Genomic DNA, 21,525 nt, shown 5'->3' with positions numbered 1-21,525 from the left:
CTTCAGTTTATTCCTTAAATGGGATTTTAGTTTCCATGGTATTGCATGTTTTGGCAGAGAAGGTTATATTCTCAACAGGGCATTTAATAGATATTTAGTCAAGTGGTTGCCTCCAGCATGCCATACACATACTAAAAAAAAAAAAAGCCTGTTATGAACTACTTTAGTTCAGACAAACTTTAAATACTCTGCTTAAGAATCTTAACTACAGCTTTTCAGGCTGCCATGGCAAGAAATCAAAGTTTGACAAGAAAAGGAAATGGATCAAGAAACAAGAAGCCCTCCCTGATATTTTGCATGTATCCTTGTAAATCTGTGAATAAAACCGCCTTTTCCCACTTGCTAAAGAATCTATTAAATTTACTTAGTCATCAGAGCAAATCCCACATCTAATGTCACATTGCTACTGGTGACTCATAACTTCAGGAAACCTGCTGAAAGTCTGCAAAATAAAAAGAACCTTAAATCTGATTTCTTGCTCTTGCTTGGTTGTGGCAGGGCTAATATTAGCCTCAGCTAAGTCAGTCTCTGTTTAATCGCTGGTCTCATGAGCTGTGATAAAGATTGGTGCTGTTGTAGGTCAGGAGAAAGGTGTATCAGATTGGGGTTCAGTTTAATCAGTGTGTGTACTGTATGGACTCATAACCTTTTTTTTTTTCCAAGGAACCTTGACTGTGTTGCTATCTTATTGTAAAGTTAATTATAGGTTAGCTGGCTGGAAGACACACTGGAACTTGCCAACTACATGAACTACTAGCTCTGAAGCAAGTAGAAAACTACCAAATTCAGCTCCTTTTTGAAATAGGTCTTGGGTTTAAGTCTTCCTGTTGCTTTATAAATGTCACCTTCTACTCAGCATAGAATCTGAGTAGGCAAACTTGCTCCCAATAGGAGCTTCTGGAACCTTAAATGGACCGTGCTATTCAATGTAGCAATGTGCTTGTGCATCCCTGGAGACAAGTCCTATGTATAGCAGAAAGTCCTAAGCAAGTTTTCCCAGGCACTGTCAATACACTCCACCCTGACCCAGCTGCTTCACCTCTAGGAGCAAAATGCTAATTTGTTCTTAGAGCTTATTCAGTCCCTTGCCTTTCTGCCAAGACTGCCAATAGGGTACTAATTGTGAGGGTGTGTTTTTTAGATGTGGCTGTCAAGTCCATGAGGAACTGGACTGAGGCCACCAACTTATTTCACATAGGCTACTAAGTAACTGCCAGTAACTACTTTTACTCATGTCATTGGTGTGAAATTGATTTCTCCCCTGCTTTGAGCCATTCAGTTCTATGTGGAGCATTGTTTTCAATAAATCCAGAGAGACTGTGCTGAATTCTTGGGAATAAGTGATACTTTCCAAGATACAGTAGAACCTCAGAGTTACAAACACCTTGGGAATGGAGGGTGTTCGTAACTCTGAAACATTCATAACTCTGAACAAAACATTATGGTTGTTCTTTCAAAAGTTTACAACTGAACATTACTTAATACAGCTTTGAAACTTTACTATGCTGCGTTTAATCCTCTGAATTTAAATGAAACAAGCACAGAAACAGTTTCCTTACCTTGTCAAATCTTTTGTTAAATTTTCCCTTTATATTTTGTAGTTTATTTTTAACAGAGTTCTGTACTGTATTTCCTTTTTTTTTCTTTTTTTTTTTTTTTTTTTTGGTCTCTGCTGCTGCCTGATTGTGTACTTCTGGTTCCAAATGAGGTGTATGGTTGACCAGTCAGTTCATAACTCTGGTGTTCGTAACTCTGAAGTTCTACTGTACCTAGGCATGAAGGATAAGCTTGTGACTAAAGTACAGGCATTAAGGAGATCGGTGTTCTCTTCTCAACTCTGCCACAGACGTTCAAGCATGACCTTAAGCAGGCAATTCTAATCTCTTTGTGCCTGAGAGCTATACAAAACGGGGAAAATATTTGCATACCTCGGAGGGGTGTTGGGAAGCTTATTTCACTGTAGAGTGCTTTGAGATCCTTGATGAAACACACCATAGTATTCTACTTCAGCAGAGTGGAGCCTTCCTTGGTGATGCTTTTGATGCAGAAATCCAACTGATTTTAAATTGTGGATTGTTTTTTTAGATTTCTGAGCCCCATCTTCCTCCCATGATGCTCCTTGGCCATTCTCAAGAGGTTACCTCCATTGCCTGGTGTCCTTCAGACTTCACTAAGGTTAGTTTCTAGAAAAACTGTTTTGGAATGTCCTGTGAAACCAATGAATGAAGGACCAGATGTGACCACGGTAGTGTTTGTTTTACAAAACTTGAGGGGGTATTTTGACCGGGGGTGGAATCTTCTCTGTACAGAAAGCCTTGTTGAAAAGAAAATGGCATAGATGAGCTGGCTTGCTACACTCTTCCCTTCACATAGAGTTAGAGCTAATCCAAAATGTTTTCATGAAAATTCCTAAGACGGTTTAGTGCTGTGAGTTTAAAGTCTAGATTATTTTTTCATTTTTTGAAATATTCCATAAATTTTTTTTTAAAAAAAATCAGAATTTTCAATTATTTTTTCATTTTAAAAAAGTTTTCTATTTTGATAAAAGCTACCAAATGACTAAGCCAACCAGTCAAAACTGGTGATTACTTTAAAAAAAAATTCTGCTACAAAAAAGCAATAAACGGTAAACAAAAGTTTTGAGTAAGAAATGGAAAATTTCAAGAAAATAAAAATGTTTTTTGCGAAAATGTTTAATTTTTGGGAGGGAGGCCATTTTTTGTGGCATCAACCCACATTGCCCGCACTACATTTTCAACCAAATCCTCAAGTGAATTCAATATGATGCTGTACTGAATTTTTTCAAGTAATTTGAGTCCTTTGATAACTATTAGTAACTTGGAAAAGTCTGTTCCTGGAAATGTATGAAGGCCTTTCCTGATGGAAATTGTTATGCTAACAAATTTGTTGATTATTGATTAATCTAAATGTTATACTGGCAAAATTTGAAGCCATTTCTTCAAGGTCTTCATATGCTTATGAGTTTTGTTGATGTCGTCTGCTGTCTGTCCACTGGTATGTTTGCAAATCTAGTGCGCTGAGAGCTTTAGTGGGAGGATGGAAAGAACATTAATGTCTGTTCTTTCAATAAGCCATATGGAGTCTGTCAACATGACTTCTAATTCAATGCTAAATCCAAGAGCCTCACTGTCCTGAACCATATCTTAATGAAAATGCAAGGGTCAGCATTAGTGGTTCCCCCATATGGCCATCACTGGAGGGGAGGGAATTGTTGGCATGGAGAGTAGGGTTAAGGGACCAGTCTATCTCCAAATCAGGAATAAGCCCTCCCACAGCTATGATATCCGAGGAGTCCCATAGAGTTTCTTGCTGGCAGTTTCAGTTGCCCCTCTGCCCACCATTGTTAATCAGCTACTTTCTCTAGGCATCACAGTAGGCCCTCAGGAGGGATTTGAATTAGGATCGGGTAGTGGCTTTGCAGACAAGCTCAAGAAGTACTTTCCAGTTGTAGGGGTGGCATAGGAATTGCTGTGCTGGATGAGACCTCTGATCCATCAGGTCCAGTATCCTGGCCATGGTAGCATGGGAGAAGAAAACAAACAGGGCATTAAAATCTGGGCCAATGTAAAAGGAGTCAAAGGCAGTTCAGAAAGGAGTGGTGGTTAGGCAGGTCCTCAAATGCAAGGACAAGAAGCTTAAAGTTGATGCAGAGGAGATGAGGAGCCAATGGAAAGACTGGAAGAGGCGAGTGATGTGGTCTGAACCCCAGGCAAGGAAGACAAGCCTACCAGCAGTGTTTTGTAGAGCTGATGTTGGTGTTGGGGAGGCCAGAGGAAAGACGTCTTGATTACTGTGCACATAGGCCTTAGCTCTTCTTTCTTTCTTACTTTCTTTCTTTCTTTTTTGTTTTCACTAATTCCCAGGTGCATCACTGTGTACACAGCACAAAGGGAGATTAATAAAAGTTCTGATGCTTGCTGGGCAGGTTCCATTGATTATTTGGAAGAGCAACTTGCCATTATATAGGGATCTGCTGTACCTAAACTTTAGTCCTGTCTCTTGCTTTTCTGTACCAAGTGCTGCTGACATTGGATGATGGCAAAGTCTGCAAAGACTGCTTAGTGACGCAATTCCAGCATTTGTCCTTGTTCCAACATTACCTATTTAGAACACGGCAAATGTTTGTCCCCAAACAAGGAAAGGTGAGGAGTGAGAGAAAGAGCATTGGACATTGATGCAAAACGTTGAATTCTTATCTTCTGCTGTCTGTTTCCTCTTGGAACATGAGCTTTGGATTGTGTTTGGGTTTCTGCTATTATTTACTGAGTTACTGAAATGTCAATAAACAAATACTGTATATATTGGCACTTGTGGAGCAAATGGCTGCCTGCCACAGAATCTTCACAAAGCAAATGGGGAGGCTGCGATTTCTTTGCCATAAAAGGGATAGATGGAGGCTTTCTCCTGTCAGATCACATTCAAGGGAAATAGATAGCTTTTTCCTCTGGTACAGTAATTAGACAGCATTTGTTTTTCGCTGGCAGTTCCTTTACCTATTTGTTAGTGGGCAAGGAGGACTCCAGGCAGAACACTTATTGGCACGGAGTGCTGAGAGTACCAACTCTCTTGGATTGATTTGCCAGGGACAGTGGGACCTGGCTTCACAGTGGCCTAACCTACTGACTTATGCTGTAGATCGCCACATGTTCTGATGACAACACTGTGAGGATTTGGCGCTTACGGCGTGACTATGATAAGGAGAGACTGACATCAGGCAAAGTCAACTTGGTAGGCTGGGTCTGTCAGAAGAAACCAGAAGAGCAAAATGGAATAGGTAAGGCCCTTAGGGGTATTTTGTCCCACAACATAGGAAGAGGACTTCAGAATTCTGTGTATTTACTGGTTCAGGAAAAGCTTTCCCCTTGGCTATTGCTCTTCATTTCTTTAGAAATGTGAATTCATGCATTTTCCCAGGCCTGACGCACCATCCAGTAAAGGGCTGGTACTGCATATGCAGCCCTGGAGCTTTGAAATTTTCCTCTTGCCCAGCAGATGAATTCAATTAAATAACACTGACTTCCTCTCTTTTTGCTTTTAAACAAAACAAAGCACTCACTTTCTACAGGACAAGGTGCCTTTTCAACATTCCAGAACTATACACACCTGCTTCTAAACTCTTACATTCCATTAGAAATGTAATCTTCATTTGACTCTGTCTTGCTGTAAATTATTGTTCCAGCACAATACAGTAGTACTTACTGTAAGACCCAGACATGTGCAGTTCAGTGATGGCTTTCTAAAATGCACCAATTCTTTCACCACTGATGTGTGTACATGGAAATCTATTCACAAATATTATAAAATAAACCAATAATAAATCATGGAGACTCCTCGCCCATCAACTTGTTAGGATTAGTTAATAAATGCCGTCCCCTTCTGGAAAGCCTGGGAGATCAGATAGGCTTTGCAGTATCCCCTGAATGTCAACAGACTTGGGTTCTGTGAGACCAAGCATGTCATGTTTTGGTCTAGAACTTAATTGTAAACACCCTGCCAGAGTCCTCACCAAGGAAACGAAGGGTCCATTAGCTGCAGTGCTGATCCAAACTGCTGCAGGACCATAGAAGGATAGGCAGTCTCTTGGCACGTCCCAAACCATGTGTGAGAAGTCTTGGATCAGAGAGCTAACTTAGTTTGTGTTGAACATGCATCAAGTGTCACATTAGTGTATGGTTGAAATGAAAAGGGAAGGGGAATAAACCCCTCAGCAAAGTGGAATATGAAGATAACTGTATCAGAAATACAGAAATATTTAAAATTTGGACCAAAACTGAGTTGGTAGTGGCTGTTTGGTGTCATTTCCTGTGTTGGTCCATCTCCCTCCATTGACTTTCGAAATGTGCTTCACCTTCATTGTTGTAAATACAAGTGGAAGGTTTTGTAATCCCCCATACTAGGATAACATAAAAATTAACTTTTTGCCAGTGCGTAACTGTCTTGCAGGAAACTTGCGGGACAATAGGTGGGTAAGTGCCAGCTCTCTTCCGTAGTTGCTCACGACACACATTCATGCACTTCGTTTCAGTGAGCTGCTGAGAAACTATTTCACATTCTATTCCCTGAGAAATAAATATGGACATTAGTCTTGTCAAGAAGCTTGAAAACCCAAAGCTGCCTGTACCCTGGATCTTTACAAATCGAATTTGGCAATTACACTAGATAAAATATCATTTCTCCTTGTTTTCTATGCATTAAAACAACCCAGGAGGGAAGAGGAAGCACACAGACCTTGTGTATGCAACAGCAGGCTTCCTGCTGACCTTGGCTCTTTGAACACAAAACACATGCTGTTAGAATACGGGAGCTATCTGCAAACTGATTCATAGTTGGCTAACCAAACAGCATTTCAGGACTGCTTAGATGAAATCTAGATTGCATCCTACCCATTTAAATGGAACAAATTGTGAAGTTGTGGCTGTGCGTTGACTGTTGACCTGCACTGTGGCATGCAGCAAGCACAGCTTCCTTCCCTTGAGAAATTATGTATGTCAATTTGCTAAGTGATATTAATTTCTCTGCACTTCATGTAACCAGAATCGCTAGACCTGGGCTGTACCTTGAATTTGTGATTTTTTTGATTCTTGAAGTCCATAATGTTGCTGTAAAAATTTGATAGGGTGAGGGCAAGAGAGAGAGAAATCCCCACTGTTCGTATACATTGTGCATTTATCTCTCTGAGTCCTACAGATACATACATCATTTGACTGGTAGCTTGGTAGAGGCTTGCACTCAGTGTTAAAAATAACAGCCTTGCAGAATGTCAGTAAGTGGTATCAATGGCAATAGACTTGACTTGTTAACAGAATTTGAGGTCTGAATGTTTGACTGATGCACAAACTGCTACAAAAAAGCTTGCTGCTTCTGTTCTGTTTCCCAGCACTGGAACACAGGCATTTGAATTACAGGCTACCTTTCATCATCCCCATCAATACAGCATCTAAATCAAGATAGCTTCCACTTTTCTAGAGGTAGTGACTCCAGAATATATTTTTAAGTCTGCCACGGTTGTGGGCAGCCACATCCTCTTTCCAGCTCATCACCCCACATTTCTCATGTATGAAATTTGTAGCTAATCACTAGTGAGAGAGGGTTGCTGAGATCACTACTACCCTTCTTCCACATCTAAGAGCTTACATTTTAAGTACAATTAATTCTCCAGCTGAGATAATATAGTCCTGTAAGTAAGTGCTCATTAAGGCCAAGATTAAAAGACCAAATCTTAGCAGTGACCCTGCTATGAGTTCATAATAACTTGCTTCAGTCTAGACTAATAAATATCATTGGGGAAGGAATAATTAACTCCACCTTGTGCTTTAAAGTGGTTGACATTTGTATTCTACTCTGTTTGCTCAGCACATGAATTTAAAGGTGCAGAGACAGTATTGGGCAATATAATATGAGAGTCTTCAGGAAGGATAAGGATCAAAAAAAGCTTATGTATAGTGTGTTATTGAGAAGTTATGTAGGTGTTTACACTATGCACATCTCACAAGTAAGTACAAGATTCTAAAAAAAATGGCATTTCATTCACACAAGACTTCAGCATCCTAATTAAGTACTTTACCACATAACAGCTAATGCTGAGAATTAAGAGTTTCAGACTAAATCCCTGGTATGCAGCAAATGTTTAGAGCCCTTTTGCTCCTTGGTGAAACAGTGTGCTTAAGGTGGCTAACGTGCTGCCTTATTTAATTGTACCACCTCAAGTTTAAGGCTAAAAAGGTTCCTTCAGATACATGACATTCCAGCATCTGAAAAGCAGGCATTGGACACACATTAGTACATCCTCTCTCTTCAAAGTAAAATATCTCTTTAAAAAACAACTTAATTAATGATTTGTTTTGGCCTGAGATGTAGCTTAAATGCGTGCTGCCCTCAGATTTATTGTGGGATTTCTAGTGTACAGCTTATAAACACTGATGACTATGCTTTGCTTTACAATGTAAGAAGTGGGCACGCAATTGAGTAGATGGATTTATATGCAGTTTATTTCATAACATGCTGATGATTTCAATAGCCACTGTGCTATATGTACATGGAAATTGCTTATTAAAAAAAAATCACTTATTTGTCATGGCAACCAATCCATCAGTTACTTCCTTGGAATCTAAGACCTCGTACAAGATGCGGGGAATTTCTAGCCTGTCCCTTTGCACTGTAAATAACTGACCTCTACCCAGTAATCTATTCCTTGCAGAATATTTTCCAGCAAAAGGATAGTAGGAGTAAAGTGAAACCTTTCTTAGCTCCCACCTTAACTATCTTATTGGTGTACGAATGTCAAAGCCTAGTTGGGACAATTATCCATAATGGAGAGCATTCTAATCTAAGGCTTCATCTACCTGACAACTAGTTGTGGGACTGGGTTACAATGTTTCCTGACCTGGTTAAAAACCACTTATAAATGGTAGTGTAGATGGGATCTGATGATGTCCCCATAACTGAACTAAAGCTTTGGACAGTTCTGGGTTTTAAGTGAGCGACAGGGATACAGGTCACATCTACAAAACTTCTAAGTGCACTAAATCCTGACGCAGTTATAGCTATTGTACAGATTGGTCCTCAGGAAAAAAAATAACTGGGCTGAGGCACTTTCTAAAATATGCTTCCCTCTCTTCCCATTGCGGCTATCCTAGGAGGCCAGATTACACTGGACAAGGTCAATGACTAAAATACGTCTTGATCCTTCTGTCCATTTTAGTCCTCTGATTGCAGTTCTTTTAAGAGGTGCCAGTTACAACTGAGGTAGACGAGTGCCATCAAATAAGCATCCTGTGTTCTGTAGAGTTTTCAAAAATGCTCAGTATTGGCCTAACTCTGCTGCTGTTGAAATCACTGGGATCTTAGAGGTGTTTAGATCTGGGATGGGGAGCATTAGACAAATAGGTAAGCTGCTAAATTCAGATTCTGAATGTCCCAGAGTTTTGGGAGCTTCTTTAAGGCCTATCTTTAATCTGTCTCTCTTCACTTGCTGTTGCTGTACTGTGTAATTCACGTGACGGTTTTGTTTCTCTTCCATCAGTACTACCAGTCAGCACTCAGAGTACTCCTGCAAAAGTCTCCATGGTGGGCAGCCCATGCATTTCCTCACCACGGCCAGCAGCTTGTGCTCCCAACTATACCGGGGACCTTCCTCTTTCTACCAACACTCCAACATTCTCTCTCAAAACCCCAACAGTCAAGGCCCACACTCCAGCGAAGCAAAGTGAAGCCATATTAGGCCCTTCTCCCAAACCAACATCTTCCACCAAGATGTCCATTAAACACTGGGTTACCAGGACTCCGTACGCCTCTCCACCTGGAATGGGAACAAAGACGCCTTCTCCAAGAAAAGCTCTGGCAGAGGTCACACAGGGTCTTCCAGTGGCAGTTGGCACTCCCGTAGAACCACATTCACGGTTTGAGAAGCGAGCCAAAAGGAGGCTGGAGTCCAGCAAGGGAAATCACATGGGGCAGAAGTGTCTGAAAAGCTGCAGTTGTGTGACTGAGCTGGACCCAGTGGCTAAAAAATCCAGGCTGGATTTGTGCTTTTTGGCAGCAGACCAAAAGGCCGGTAATGAAGACTGTCTGAGCCTTGCTGAGTTGAATAATGGAACTGAAGGAGGTGGCCAAAGTCCAAAGGAGCCATCCCTTCCTGAAAGCCCTCTTAATCAGGCAGGCTTCCAGACTCCCCCTTTTCCTTTAAAGAACTCCTGCAGGAAAGGGGCTGATGTGCTGGACAAAGAGAACAGTTCACCTGGGGGAAAAAACTGGCTGTCTGCAATGGGAGAGAAGCTGAAGACTAGCAAGGCCAGTAGCCAAAAGGCGTCAGGTAACAGCCCCCAGTCCTCTCGGAGTCCCAGCACAAGACAAGAGGCAGCAACTGCAGCCAGTCCATCGGGACCTGTAAGTAGATTAGGCATGGTTACAACAGCAGAGAAAGGGTTGAACTCTGGGTTCTGTTCTCTTCTTGCTGTGTTGCACAACTCCCATTTGCAAGCAGTTAACTTGTGTATCAAAAGGATCATCAGACCTCATTGCTTGGGGGAGGAGGGGGTGGGGAAGGAAGGGAAATCTGATATAACAAGCCCCAGTATCTCTGCCATACAGGGTAATGATGTTATAGTCTTGGGAGAGAGAAGCAGAACTGATGTTGCTCATCTGAAAATGATTTAGAACAGAGTACTGGAAAACGTTCATTGTCTATGACACTGGCACTTACAACGCAGTTCTACTCTGAAAATAACAGCAGCACTTACTTGACAGATCTGCTGCTTACATGTATTCACAGCCATATCTGCCCACTTAGGTGACATAGATTGGCCCCCACTAGCACTGCAGACCCAACCCAGCTTTTGGAGAAAATGAGCTGAATTTTATTCTAGCTCTTGTATCAACAGAATTTGTACGTCTGTAACAATTGTGGGACTAAATTCTACCCTCGGTTACATCTGTGGAAAAACCATTGAAAACAAAGGGATTGCACAACTGTCAGAGGGCAGAACTTGGCCTGCAGACTCCTTACTACTTGTGTTGTGCAAGAAAGCAGGAACCCAGCCTGACTTTCAGATCCTAGGGTGAGTTTGCAGAGCGGTTAAAATGGTTGGCAGATGAGGAGTTTTTTGTGCTTTAGAGCAAATTCTCAATTTGCATGTTGTCATTGAATCAATACACATGGAATCCCATGATGCCCGTAACTTCCAAAGTTAGTTTTCAGAGGACCACTGAGCTTTGTTTATAAAACTGATAACTGAGGTATGATTATTACAATCTTTAGTTACACCAGAATTTGAAATTTGATGGGAGAATATAATTTGGGCTACAAATAATCTTTGAAACTGTCATCATGACTGGGGCTTATCTTGGTAAAATTGCTTCCTATTGACCTAAATTTTGTCTCACACCAGCACTTGGGTTCATAGAGTGCTAACAATACAGGCTATTCAGTAATGCACTTCAGAGGCTTAGTCCTTTCATGATTGAATGTCTTTCTAAACAACATTCTCCAGCTCTACCACAGATTGGTCTTGATGCAAATGAAAAATCTGTGGCCTGTGTTACGCAGGTCAGACTAGATGATCATAATGATGCCTTCTGGTCTTAAAATCTATGAAATTTTGTATCTGGTGGAGACAGGGTAAGAACTAGAGCCCCTAGCTCTTCTCATAGAGCAGTAGGGTAACGCCAGGATTTTAGCAAATGTTTCCTGTCTCCAAATAGGATCTGAATGTCCCAGAAGCCATACAAATTATTCCAAAGAACATAATGGTTGTCCTTTTAACAGTATGTAACTTGGCAGCTCCTCAACATATGCAAGCTGTCGCAGTTATGGAGGGGAGAAGCTTAAAAGACTTCTACGGTGTGTGCAGAGTTTAACCTGGAAGAACTAGATGGGGCATCTACTGTCAAATACATATGTTTATACTTGACTTGAATCTCTTCCAGGTTGCAGTCACTTCAGTTTCCATGAGGAAGATCTGCACGTACTTCCATCGAAAGTCACAAGATGACTAGTGCAGTATGCTGCATTTGAAAGAAACCGTAGCCCTGGATGTTGACACACCACTGATGCTACCAAGAGTGGATTTAGCAACACAAAAGGAGGAAGACACTAGGATTAGCCAATGCATTGTTGGCTCTTAATAAAGCTGGATTTTTTTATTCTCTTGTTCTTTAAATTCTTTTATAAAATCTATTACACTCTGTAGCCTCAAGTTATTTGAACATGAAACATGTAGGATGCTAATTAATGGAGACTCACATGCCATTAACATGAAGTAGGTGATGGATTTTAAAATATATGTTTGCTTTTAATACGTCACTCAGTTAAATGTTCTCCCATGAGTTCTTTTGCACATGGCATCTGTGAAATGCTCTAGTTATCTCTGGAAAGAGACCTTTGATGTGTGTTATTAACATTGTCAAATACAACTTGTCAGTTGATATTTGTTTCATTATGTCTGATCTTGAAACTTTTGTTTCAAAATCACATCTTGGCAAAACACATACCATCTCTTTTTGATAGCAGCTGAATAGAGATGGCTGTGGAGAAACTGTTGTTGCAGATAGACGGGAGCCACCATTTCTGCTAAAGGATATTTCTACAGCTTGTTCCTCTTGTATAACAATGACTCTCCCATTTCGGCAAAGAAGCTTGTAAATTCGACTTAACTGCCTGTAAATACAAAACATTTTAATGTTCCAGAGTGTCTGTCTTACTGTTCCAGTGTTGCATGTGGTGCTTGCTGTGTGAGGAAAAAATACAGCATAGCTAAGGGCATTTTTGCCTCCTTTTTAAAAAAATTCCCCTCTCCTGCCACCTCCCAAGTTTACTGCTTTCCATACTCCTGCCTCTGCTAGCCCAAGGACACCCATGGTAGTCTTGTAACCATGGAGATCATGGCTGTCGAGGCTGGAAGCCTGATCGCCCCTTTTAAATCAAATATCGTCAAGGTCGGTTAGAAGTTATCAGATTATAGTCTATCCCAAACAAAATTGGCTTTAGAAGAAAGCAGTCCATACTAGCTTATTGACCTTTTATGGATGTAAATTGTAGCATAACTGTCTTGATGTTGGAGGCAGGAAAAAAAAAATCCACTTTACAGAGTTAAGGTTGTAATATTAATATTAATGCTTAAAAGGCTTGGATTGGAGAATAATGTATATAATTGGGTAGTGTGATTATGGTAGGCTGTCCCAAAAGAGGTCAGGATTCTGCAGCTAAAGCTCTTTGTCATTACTGCTGGTTGTTCAGACTGAAACCTCTTGCTGGTGCTAAAACGTAATGAAGGGACACTGAGGTGTAATGAGCCAGATAGAATTCAAATAGATATGTTACGCTAATGATGACTAACTCACAAGTTACTGGTTCAATACAGGAGTAACTGGCTGAAATTCTAAGGTCTGTATTTCACAGGAGGTCAGACTAAATGATCCAGTGGTCCCTTCTGGCCTTAAAAATCTATGAAAGTCTGTCTGTTTCAAGCCTCAGGATTGCAGACCTACTGAATGTTATTTAAAGGAACACAATAGAATTAAGTCACACTTCTGTCTGAAACTTTTGCATCTACTAATGTTAAGTGATATATTTCTATAACTGAAATGGATTAGAGGAAAAAAAATTATATTTTACTGTGTGCATTGGAAAGCACTTTATGTAGTCTGACGTAATGACAGGTTTCAGAGTAGCAGCCGTGTTAGTCTGTATCCGCAAAAAGAAAAGGAGTACTTGTGGCACCTCAGAGCCTAACAAATTTATTTGAGCATAAGCTTTTGAGAGCTACTGCTCACTTCATCCGATGTGGTAGCTCACGAAAGCTTATGCTCAAATAAATGTGTCAGGCTCTAAGGTGCCACAAGTACCCCTTTTCTTTTTGAGTACTCTGTTTCATTGAGCCCTGTATCGCCAGTTTCTCTTTACACAGCAAAGAGGGAGAGAAATACACTATGTTTTTTAAAAAAAATTGTGATGGTAAAACTGCGCTGTTGGCAGGAGGACTCAAAGGCAGGTATAGAACCTGAAATTACTTTCTAATTTTTGTAACATTGACTCAGTTTCAAGTTGACAGCAGCCATCTAGCTTTGGAGAAATATCAAACTAACATTAAACGGGACAAGTAAAATGTATTTCAGCCATATATGAAACCTTGCTTCAAAAATTGAGATCTTTAAGTGGTAACTGAGTCAATCCAATATCTTGAGCTAACTAAGACTAAAAAAACCTGACACTTTGATGTTCAAAAGTAGGTCACCATTAAACTTGACCTTAAAGGGTGGGAGGAATTGAAACTTAACATAGAGGGCAAACTAAAGGCAATAGGACAGTTTAATGTTCTGCTAAGTATCTTACACACTTGTAACCAAACTCTGCTGATTTGTACTCTGTATTACCAGTGGTTTCAGGGAGGCTGCATAACAAGTATAAACCCTCACAGAAATTCCATGGGTGTCCCCCCCCAACCCCAGCTTTGTGAGGTTACAGTTGTGAGGGGATAGGATGGTGAGGGTGAAATTTTGGTCCTCTTGAAGTGAATCCCTCTCATACTTTTCATAATATCTTCTACTTCTGGGACTAACTCCCACACCTGAATCCTTACTCATCTCTACTCCTCAGCTGATTATTCAGGGGTTTAGAAGTGTAAATGGGCAAAATACCTGGTCAGATAATCTTCAGTGGGAATGTGAGAACCCTTCTCCTTTCATAGCAGCTCTGCACAGCTTCTTACCTCAAGCACATAAAATCAATTTGGCTAACACTATGAAGACACAAAACATAACTCAATCCCTTATTCTTATGTAGTCAAAGTGACACAGTCTGATCCTGACAAAAAGCTTGGCTCCAGGGGAATAAGAAAGGAATCGTTCATATGAATCACTTGGTTTGTGATGTGACAGTCTCTTGTTTTCAGACTGCGGAGAATTGCATAATGTGGTTTAAGACAACTAGTAATGTCTTTACCTGGGGCATCTGCTCAAGCATTTAATATGTATGTCCCCAAGCAACTGAACCCACCTGCTTGTCTTGACAGAACCAAATGTATTTCGAAAACAGGTTTTCTCCTACATGATCCCCAAATACTCTCTAGCCTCAGACTTCACAAAAAAAAAAAAATTAAAAATTCTCCATAATAAATAATTCCAAAATCCTAGTATTCTAGCTCTCCTCCATTCCCTACAGGAGTGCTGATTCTCTTCCCAACAGTCTTATGGGGTGTGCTTACAGTCTTTGCCATTTTTTTCATGCTGGGAATTCTGCTGCAGATGTCATACGTCCAGTCAGAGCTGTCTGGCCTCTTAATTATACCTTGGTCAGTCCTCCTTGTATCTTCCTTTTCCCTAGAGATTGATTTCTGTAAGTCACCTCTCAGAACTATACTGTTGTAGTATTGGTGAATATTTGCACCCCTATTTTATTGAATGCGGCAAAGATATTTGCAAGAATTTAGGTTGTGATGTGCTTCCTGCATCATTGGGAAACTAGAACTTTTTCAGAAATGCCTAAGTGAGACGATAGGTAAAATTTTCAAGTGCCACCTAAATCACTTTTTAAAATGGGACTTAAAAGCCTAAATCATTTTGGCTTTTTTTTTTTAACACGTGACCCATAATTGTGCTGGCAATGATTTTGTGTTTCAGATGCGCATCCCCTCTTAAGACTCCCTACTTATTGCAACTGTTGGAACTAGTGTCCATTTTCCTGTTAATGTTTGTGTCAGATTCTTCTGGCTGGTTATATTAATTTGTTCCCATATGAATGTTTTGAATTGTTGAACCTAGGATTTCATATTTTATCTATCCTGTTCTGTATTTGGGAATTTAATTGTATGATACAGTTTTACTTTGGAAACAAGCATTCTCCAACCAGGAATTTGCCATGAGAATCCATTAGACACCCACATATGCCACCATGTTGAGAGGTCCCTTTGTTGCAGTCACATGCATTCTGAGGTCTCTTCCAAAAGTTTCTGATCTTTCAATATTTCTCAAGATAAAGCCTTAGAAAGACTTGTAGATTCCATTGGCACTAGGTGGGAAGCAGTGCTTGGGAGTCTTTCTGTCCCCAGGTCTATTGTGCTCAAGACACTTTAATGCTGACTTGAGCACTTGTCTATATGAGAGGTAAATTGTCAGCCTCTAATTCTTTTCAATCACTCAGTAAAATAAATGAATGACTTCTTACCCCAGTGTAGCATTTTTGTGCCATCATGCAGAAAACTATTGCTCATTGACCTCCTTTGGATTTCTTTGACTTCCCAGCCTGCAAGATAGATCAAATATCAGATTTTGGGCATAGAAGGTGTTTTGCTACTCAGTAATCTCTTTCATGGGGTTGGAATAGCCATAGAGTAGTTTTGACCATAACCAGTGCTCTGTTTAGACAGTGGAAAAAGCCAGAGATTGTAGAAAAAAGTGACCGAATAAAGCCAGTCCCAAGGATGGGAGGGGGCACACCTCCATAGTTTATTTTAAAGTAGTTTGTCTAAAGGGATGCTTAAAGGGAATAGACCCAAAACTCACTTAGGGGATTTTTTTTCTTTGAAAAGGGGAGGTGGGGTGAGGAGTAATGCCAGTAGCTTTGTAGCAATGAGTGCTACAATACTAAAGCAGCACGAACCTAGGGAGATGAAACCAAAATTCTGCTTGGGAACTACATTTCATTTCTAAACTTCCACCTGGTTGTTTTTAAAGAGAACAAAAATCTATTAAAATTATGCAAACTTTTTTTTTGCTTTTTCAAGTTAAGGAAACAATTCTCAGTCTGATGCCATGAATAGATTACTATTGAAAGATCCTGCTAGCCCAAGCTTCTGCAGATATTCATAGATTCTGAAGGCCAGGAGGGACCATTATGACCATCGAATCTGACCACCTGCATAACACAGAACCCAATAATTTCTGCATCAAACCGGTAACTTCTGCTTGAGCTGTAGTACCTCTTCTAGAAAGATATACAGTCTTGATGTAAAGACTGCAAGTGGTGCAGAACTCACCACATCCCTAGGTAAGTTGTTCCCATGGGTAATTACCTTTGCTGTTAAAACAGCTGTACCTTATTTCTAGTCTGAAATTGTCTGACTTCAGCTTCCAGCCACTCAGTATCATTCTGCCTTTTCCTACTAGGTTGAAGAACTGTCTGTCAGAAAATCTCTTCCTTATGTAGGTACTTGTAGACTGTGATCAAATCACCTCTTAACCTTCTCTTTGAACTAAATAGTTTGAGGATATTTCAGTATTTAGCAGTTTAAAGGCCTAAATGAAGTACCTGAGGGCCACCCCTTTCCCCCTGCCATAATACCACGGCTGGGTGCCACTGGTATAAATGAGAAGGAGCTGCTGGCAGGTCACCTGGGGGGTCCTACAGCTTGGGAATTGCTTCCCCAATGTTGGTCTGAAAAAGTGCAGGAGGTGAATAGTTAGGTCGTGAAGCTTTAGTTATCCAGGATTTTTGGTTTGGATCACAGAGCGCATAGCTGCTGCCTAGTTGCATGGGAGGTCTATTGCCCATGTATTTAATGCTGAGGGTGCTCTGAGCACAGGGATAAGTATGCCCTTTAGTTTGTATATATCTAAATAAGTAAAGGCCAAATTGACCTAGCAGAATATAGAATTCTTCTGTTGCAATACCTATGCCTACACAACAAGACATTCCTGTTATTCATTGCTCTCACCCTCCCAATTGTTTCATCCTTGCGAAAAAGCCTCACTTCAGTTTATTTTTCTATTATTGTTCTTGCAGAAGTATTTTAACTTGCATCTATAAAATCATTTAATAGTAATCAAATAACCCCCCACCTCCCTGTAGTACTCTAAACCAGGCTCATTCTGTATGTTACAGCAATGACAAAGTAGGCCAGGAGGCCTTTCTGTGTTGACATGAGTTTAGCAAATATTGTCACACCACATTCTTGAATTATTCAGTGTCACCATTATTTTCTATGTCACCAACTTACTTGGATATACTGAGGGAAGAGGGGGAGAGCGTTTATCAAGTGTGATTATGAAATCCAATGGATTCCAAAAACACCATGTGACAGATACAAAATAAAACAAGCCCTGATATGCTTGAGCAGGCTCTGCATTTTGCTGTAGGTGCACTTGTGTGTAGTCACGGGTGGGTAGGTAACAAAGTTAGAAAAGTTGCATCATGAGAAGCTTAAAGTGCAATCATTTTAAGACAGGAGTAATGAAGCAGTTAGGGGGTAACTGACATTCATGTGAAGTAGACAAGAAAGATGCCTGGCCATGCAAGAATCAAACTAAAGTCAACAACAAACTCTATGCAAGACACAGGTAAGAAAGTAGACAATAAAATTCCCTTTCAGATACTTACTCCAGGGAGGCTGCATTAGTTAACAGTAAGAGCAAGGGAGTGGGAGCCAAGAGGTCTACGTACTGATTTCTGTAATTTGGCTTCCCCACCTGTGAAATGGCAATAATGGTTATTCACCTAAGTAACATGGCTTGAGACTGTTAGGTGAAAGGTACTATGTAAGTGTAAAGTATCGAAGTACAATTCGGAGAAACAAGGCATTAGGAAAACTTCCTCCTAACCTAAAAGGAATTTGCTAAGACATGACAATTAGTCCCTGACAGACTCTGGAGCAGTACCCAGGAACCATCATGGAAACACTGTTGTATATCAGAAAGGAAATAGTAGCAATAAAAATGGCTTGATGTTGTATAGCATGGACTTGGGCAGTTAAATGTTAAGTCTCATGTCTAGGTCTTAGTTGTTTGCAATGTTGTAGCTGTTTTGGCCCCAAGATATTAGAGAGACAAGGTGCGTGAAGTAATGTCTTTTATTGGACCAACTTCTGTTGGTGGGAGAGACAAGCTTTCAAGCTCCACAGAGCTCTTCTTCAGGTTATAGTGACTAAATATGTGCACCTTGTGGCAGTGACCTTTTCTTCCTCATTGGCTGAGAAGGGCCTATCTCACTTTTGGATTTATGTAAATAACATTACACTCTGTCCTATCATGTGCATTCCTGCAGCAGCTAAGCACTCGCTGTCTTGCTACCACATTTCCATTCCTGATATCTTTCTACTTTAATTTTCTTAGGGGTGGGGAGAAGAGGTGTTCATTTGAAAAGCACTCTTTTGAAGTTAGTGCTTGTCAGAAGAGCGTGCTTGACAGCCCTGGATCCTGGAGCTCTGCTTAGCCATAGTACAGATACACCAGGGGCAAAAGCTTCCTCAAACTACCGTTATGTGAAGAGACCATTTCTAGAGCAAAGAGGTCTAGTATTCAAGCTTACTCATTCCTTGGCATCTCTGCCAACAAAGCTGCTCCTTGATCAATTGTGGCACTGTGATTGGTTTGTTTTTTGTGAGGTGGACGCATGGCGCCTAGCCTAGCCTAAGACCAATCTCACTTCACGTAGCTCATGTGGCCAGCAGATGGTCACTTGTCCCAGTTCCCTTGGGGCACCTAGTTTCCTAACATCTTCAAATTTTAAACAAGGCTTTCAACAGAGCACTATCCAGTTTCAGCCCCCACGGCGTTGCTGCCATGCTGAAATGCTTCTTTACTACACTTTCTAACTGGGCCAACTTTATGATAAGTTCAAATTCAATCAAGTTTACAAATACCACATTTACATTTCATAATATACTAGAGCTCCTTTCCTGTATATACATAGGAGAAAGGTTTTACAACACAGAAATTCCCCAGTATATACTATAGACAAGAGCAGCTCAGAATTAGCAATGAAATTATTGCAGGTCCTGGAGGCAAAATTATGCTAGCTAGAAGACACAATGCAAACAAGATTTAGGTGAAGACTTGACTGTATTCTCTAAGGTCCTATTCAGCAGAAATGATACATACCCTGCCCCATTGCTGCGTATCAGTATAATGTAGGTGCGTGGGAAGTACGAGAACATGTTCCCACACCCTTTCAACCCTTTCATCAGAAAGTCTGGCCACTTGTGTGTATTCTATTGAATAATTAAAGTGATGGAGACTGTGAGAGTGCATCCTTTCACATCTACATATGGCAAAATGCAGCCTTCTGTAGAACAAAGTGCAGCCTCTGCTGCCCACAAAACTTCATTTTTCCAGTTACTCTATCTAAAAACTGGATTAGCAGTAGATTATCCTGTGATAAGTAGGGCACAGACTTGAAGGCTTGCTGTACCAGGCCAGGACCCCAACTCTTAGTAATCAGATGTTGCTCTCATTGACAATATGTTCTTTGAGATCCCTTACAAGCTGTGTGTGTATATACTATATATATGAAATGGTTCACTCACTACTGAAGGGCGACTACCTCGGGACTGAAATGTAGCTACTGTTTAATAGCATAAGGTAACATTACACATTCATTTCTGTAGCAACCTCCACTCATGTCCAAGAGTTATAGTGGTATCTCCAGGCTTTGAACTTTTGGCCTGTTTGCTAAATAATCGCTTTATAATGCTGCTAGCAATCTTTCATTTGTAGAAAATCCTGCTACCAGATCACCCCCAAGCTGTTTCATTATTCAATGACACTGAGGGGCAACAAATCATTCCTATAGCAGAGAGGTTCATTCAGTGTTACAGTGACCAGGTCCATGAATCATCATGCCACTATGGTTTGTAAACTAATTGACACAAGCCTCTGCTTTCTAAATAGTAAGCAACCAGCTGAAAGCTCATGACACAGATTGTGCACTGGGGCAGAAGCAACGAGGGAAAAAAAGGTACAGATGTTGATTCTGTCTGAGGCATGTCCATGATTGTATGGGCTTTTAGTGTATGCAAGATCAGAAAACAGATCATTTTGCTCTTAGCTACACAGAGTCACTTTTTTAAAACTCCCAAGTTATTTAGAAGCTTAAATCTTATTGATTTTTTTAAAATGAAACTTAGGCTCTTAACTCACTTTTGAAAATTTTGTCCCCAATCAACACTAAAGTCATAAGGTTGGGGACAACCTGCAAGTGCCTCTGTGCAGATCTCCTGCAGGCACAAAAAACATGCATGTTTTCATGTCCAGGCAACTTCCTGCTGTCAGACACGACTGGAGAGTGTTCCCCTTGTACATTAGCGCTTGTCTGGCACCTTGTACATAATTGGGGAGGAGGGGGCAATTTTCTTTCCAGGGATAGAAGATGAGACTTAGCATTCTGCTCTGCTATGAGTTGTTGCCCAAGCCTGGTGTGTGAATTCCACAAGCAAAGGGCCAGATTCTCAGCTGGTGTAAATCAGCATATCTCCTCTGGTCATAGGAGTTACACCAATTTACACCAGTTGAGGATGTGGCATGCTGCATACAAAGTTTGGATTCTAAATTCCATCACTGGCTGCAGTCCCATGAGCCACAATCTATTTAATTCCAATCTATTTGAATAGAGCTCTTCAAGATTACCTCCTATCTCCTTTAAAGAAGTAAAAGCCATATTTACTTAGTCCTTTCAAACTATGGCATTTATTCAAAATACATAATAAAGCTTAATCCTCCGTAAAAATACTTACAATGCTACTATAGGCTGGCAATCTAAGAGTTGTCAAGAGATGAAGCTTTTCCATCCAATCATACCATGACCATGTTTGTTTGTTTTGCATATTTTTGTTTTCAAATAGGTTCAGAGTTCAGTGCAATGAATTGTCATTTCAGATTTTTAGTAAGACCAAACACCACCAGATGGCAGTTCTTAGTTTAAATTAAGCTATGCTTTCATGCTCCATTGCAGTCACCTGTCTTATTTGCTAAGCCTCTGGCCTATGCAGCCTCGCCATAACTGAACCATGGAAACTTTTTTCACAATAATAAATTATGTTTTTATTTATCTTGTTTTCTCAATAAAAATACAAATCTTACCTCAGCAGATCTGCAGGAAGCAAAAGGCTAGTGTCTTCACATAAAAACATCTGCAATTTTTCTGGGTTATTTTAAAGGTGAAAGCTATTGAACTCTGATGCAATAGTGGAACAGCACACAGATTACATGCATGAAAGCATTTGCTCCCCTCTGATTTTGATTTATCTATGCCCTGCATTTTGCTAATTTTTCATCACTGCAGTTGTTGGTTTGCAAATC

General features: G+C 40.4%; 2 protein-coding genes across 5 annotated transcripts in view; one reads left to right on the top strand and one right to left on the bottom strand.

The window, feature by feature from the left end:
* Nucleotides 1–12,176, top strand: part of DTL (denticleless E3 ubiquitin protein ligase homolog) — a 33,071-nt gene extending 20,895 nt beyond the window's left edge. For 2 of the 3 annotated variants that reach the window (XM_073338963.1, XM_073338961.1), the window contains exons 12-15: nt 2,086–2,175; nt 4,657–4,795; nt 9,044–9,906; nt 11,446–12,176. In XM_073338963.1, coding sequence (XP_073195064.1) covers nt 2,086–2,175; nt 4,657–4,795; nt 9,044–9,906; nt 11,446–11,514 — 1,161 coding nt within the window. In that variant the 3' untranslated portion in view covers nt 11,515–12,176. Of the gene's footprint in view, nt 1–2,085; nt 2,176–4,656; nt 4,796–9,043; nt 9,907–10,400; nt 10,478–11,445 lie in introns of those variants that run through there. The other variant, XM_073338962.1, reaches the window with a different exon arrangement.
* Nucleotides 8,008–21,525, bottom strand: part of LOC140909520 (uncharacterized) — a 66,921-nt gene continuing 53,403 nt past the window's right edge. For both annotated transcript variants that reach the window (XR_012158248.1, XR_012158247.1), the window contains exons 2-4: nt 15,680–15,757; nt 12,010–12,175; nt 8,008–9,904 (exon numbers count right to left, since the gene is read on the bottom strand). The gene's annotated coding sequence lies outside the window, so the exon portion shown is untranslated. The remainder of the gene's footprint in view (nt 9,905–12,009; nt 12,176–15,679; nt 15,758–21,525) is intronic.

Source organism: Lepidochelys kempii, chromosome 3 (assembly GCF_965140265.1).
Source record: "Lepidochelys kempii isolate rLepKem1 chromosome 3, rLepKem1.hap2, whole genome shotgun sequence".
Taxonomy (NCBI): Eukaryota; Metazoa; Chordata; order Testudines; family Cheloniidae; genus Lepidochelys; species Lepidochelys kempii.
The sequence above is the reverse complement of the archived record's forward strand: the minus strand, read 5'-3'. Positions and strand labels throughout refer to the sequence as shown.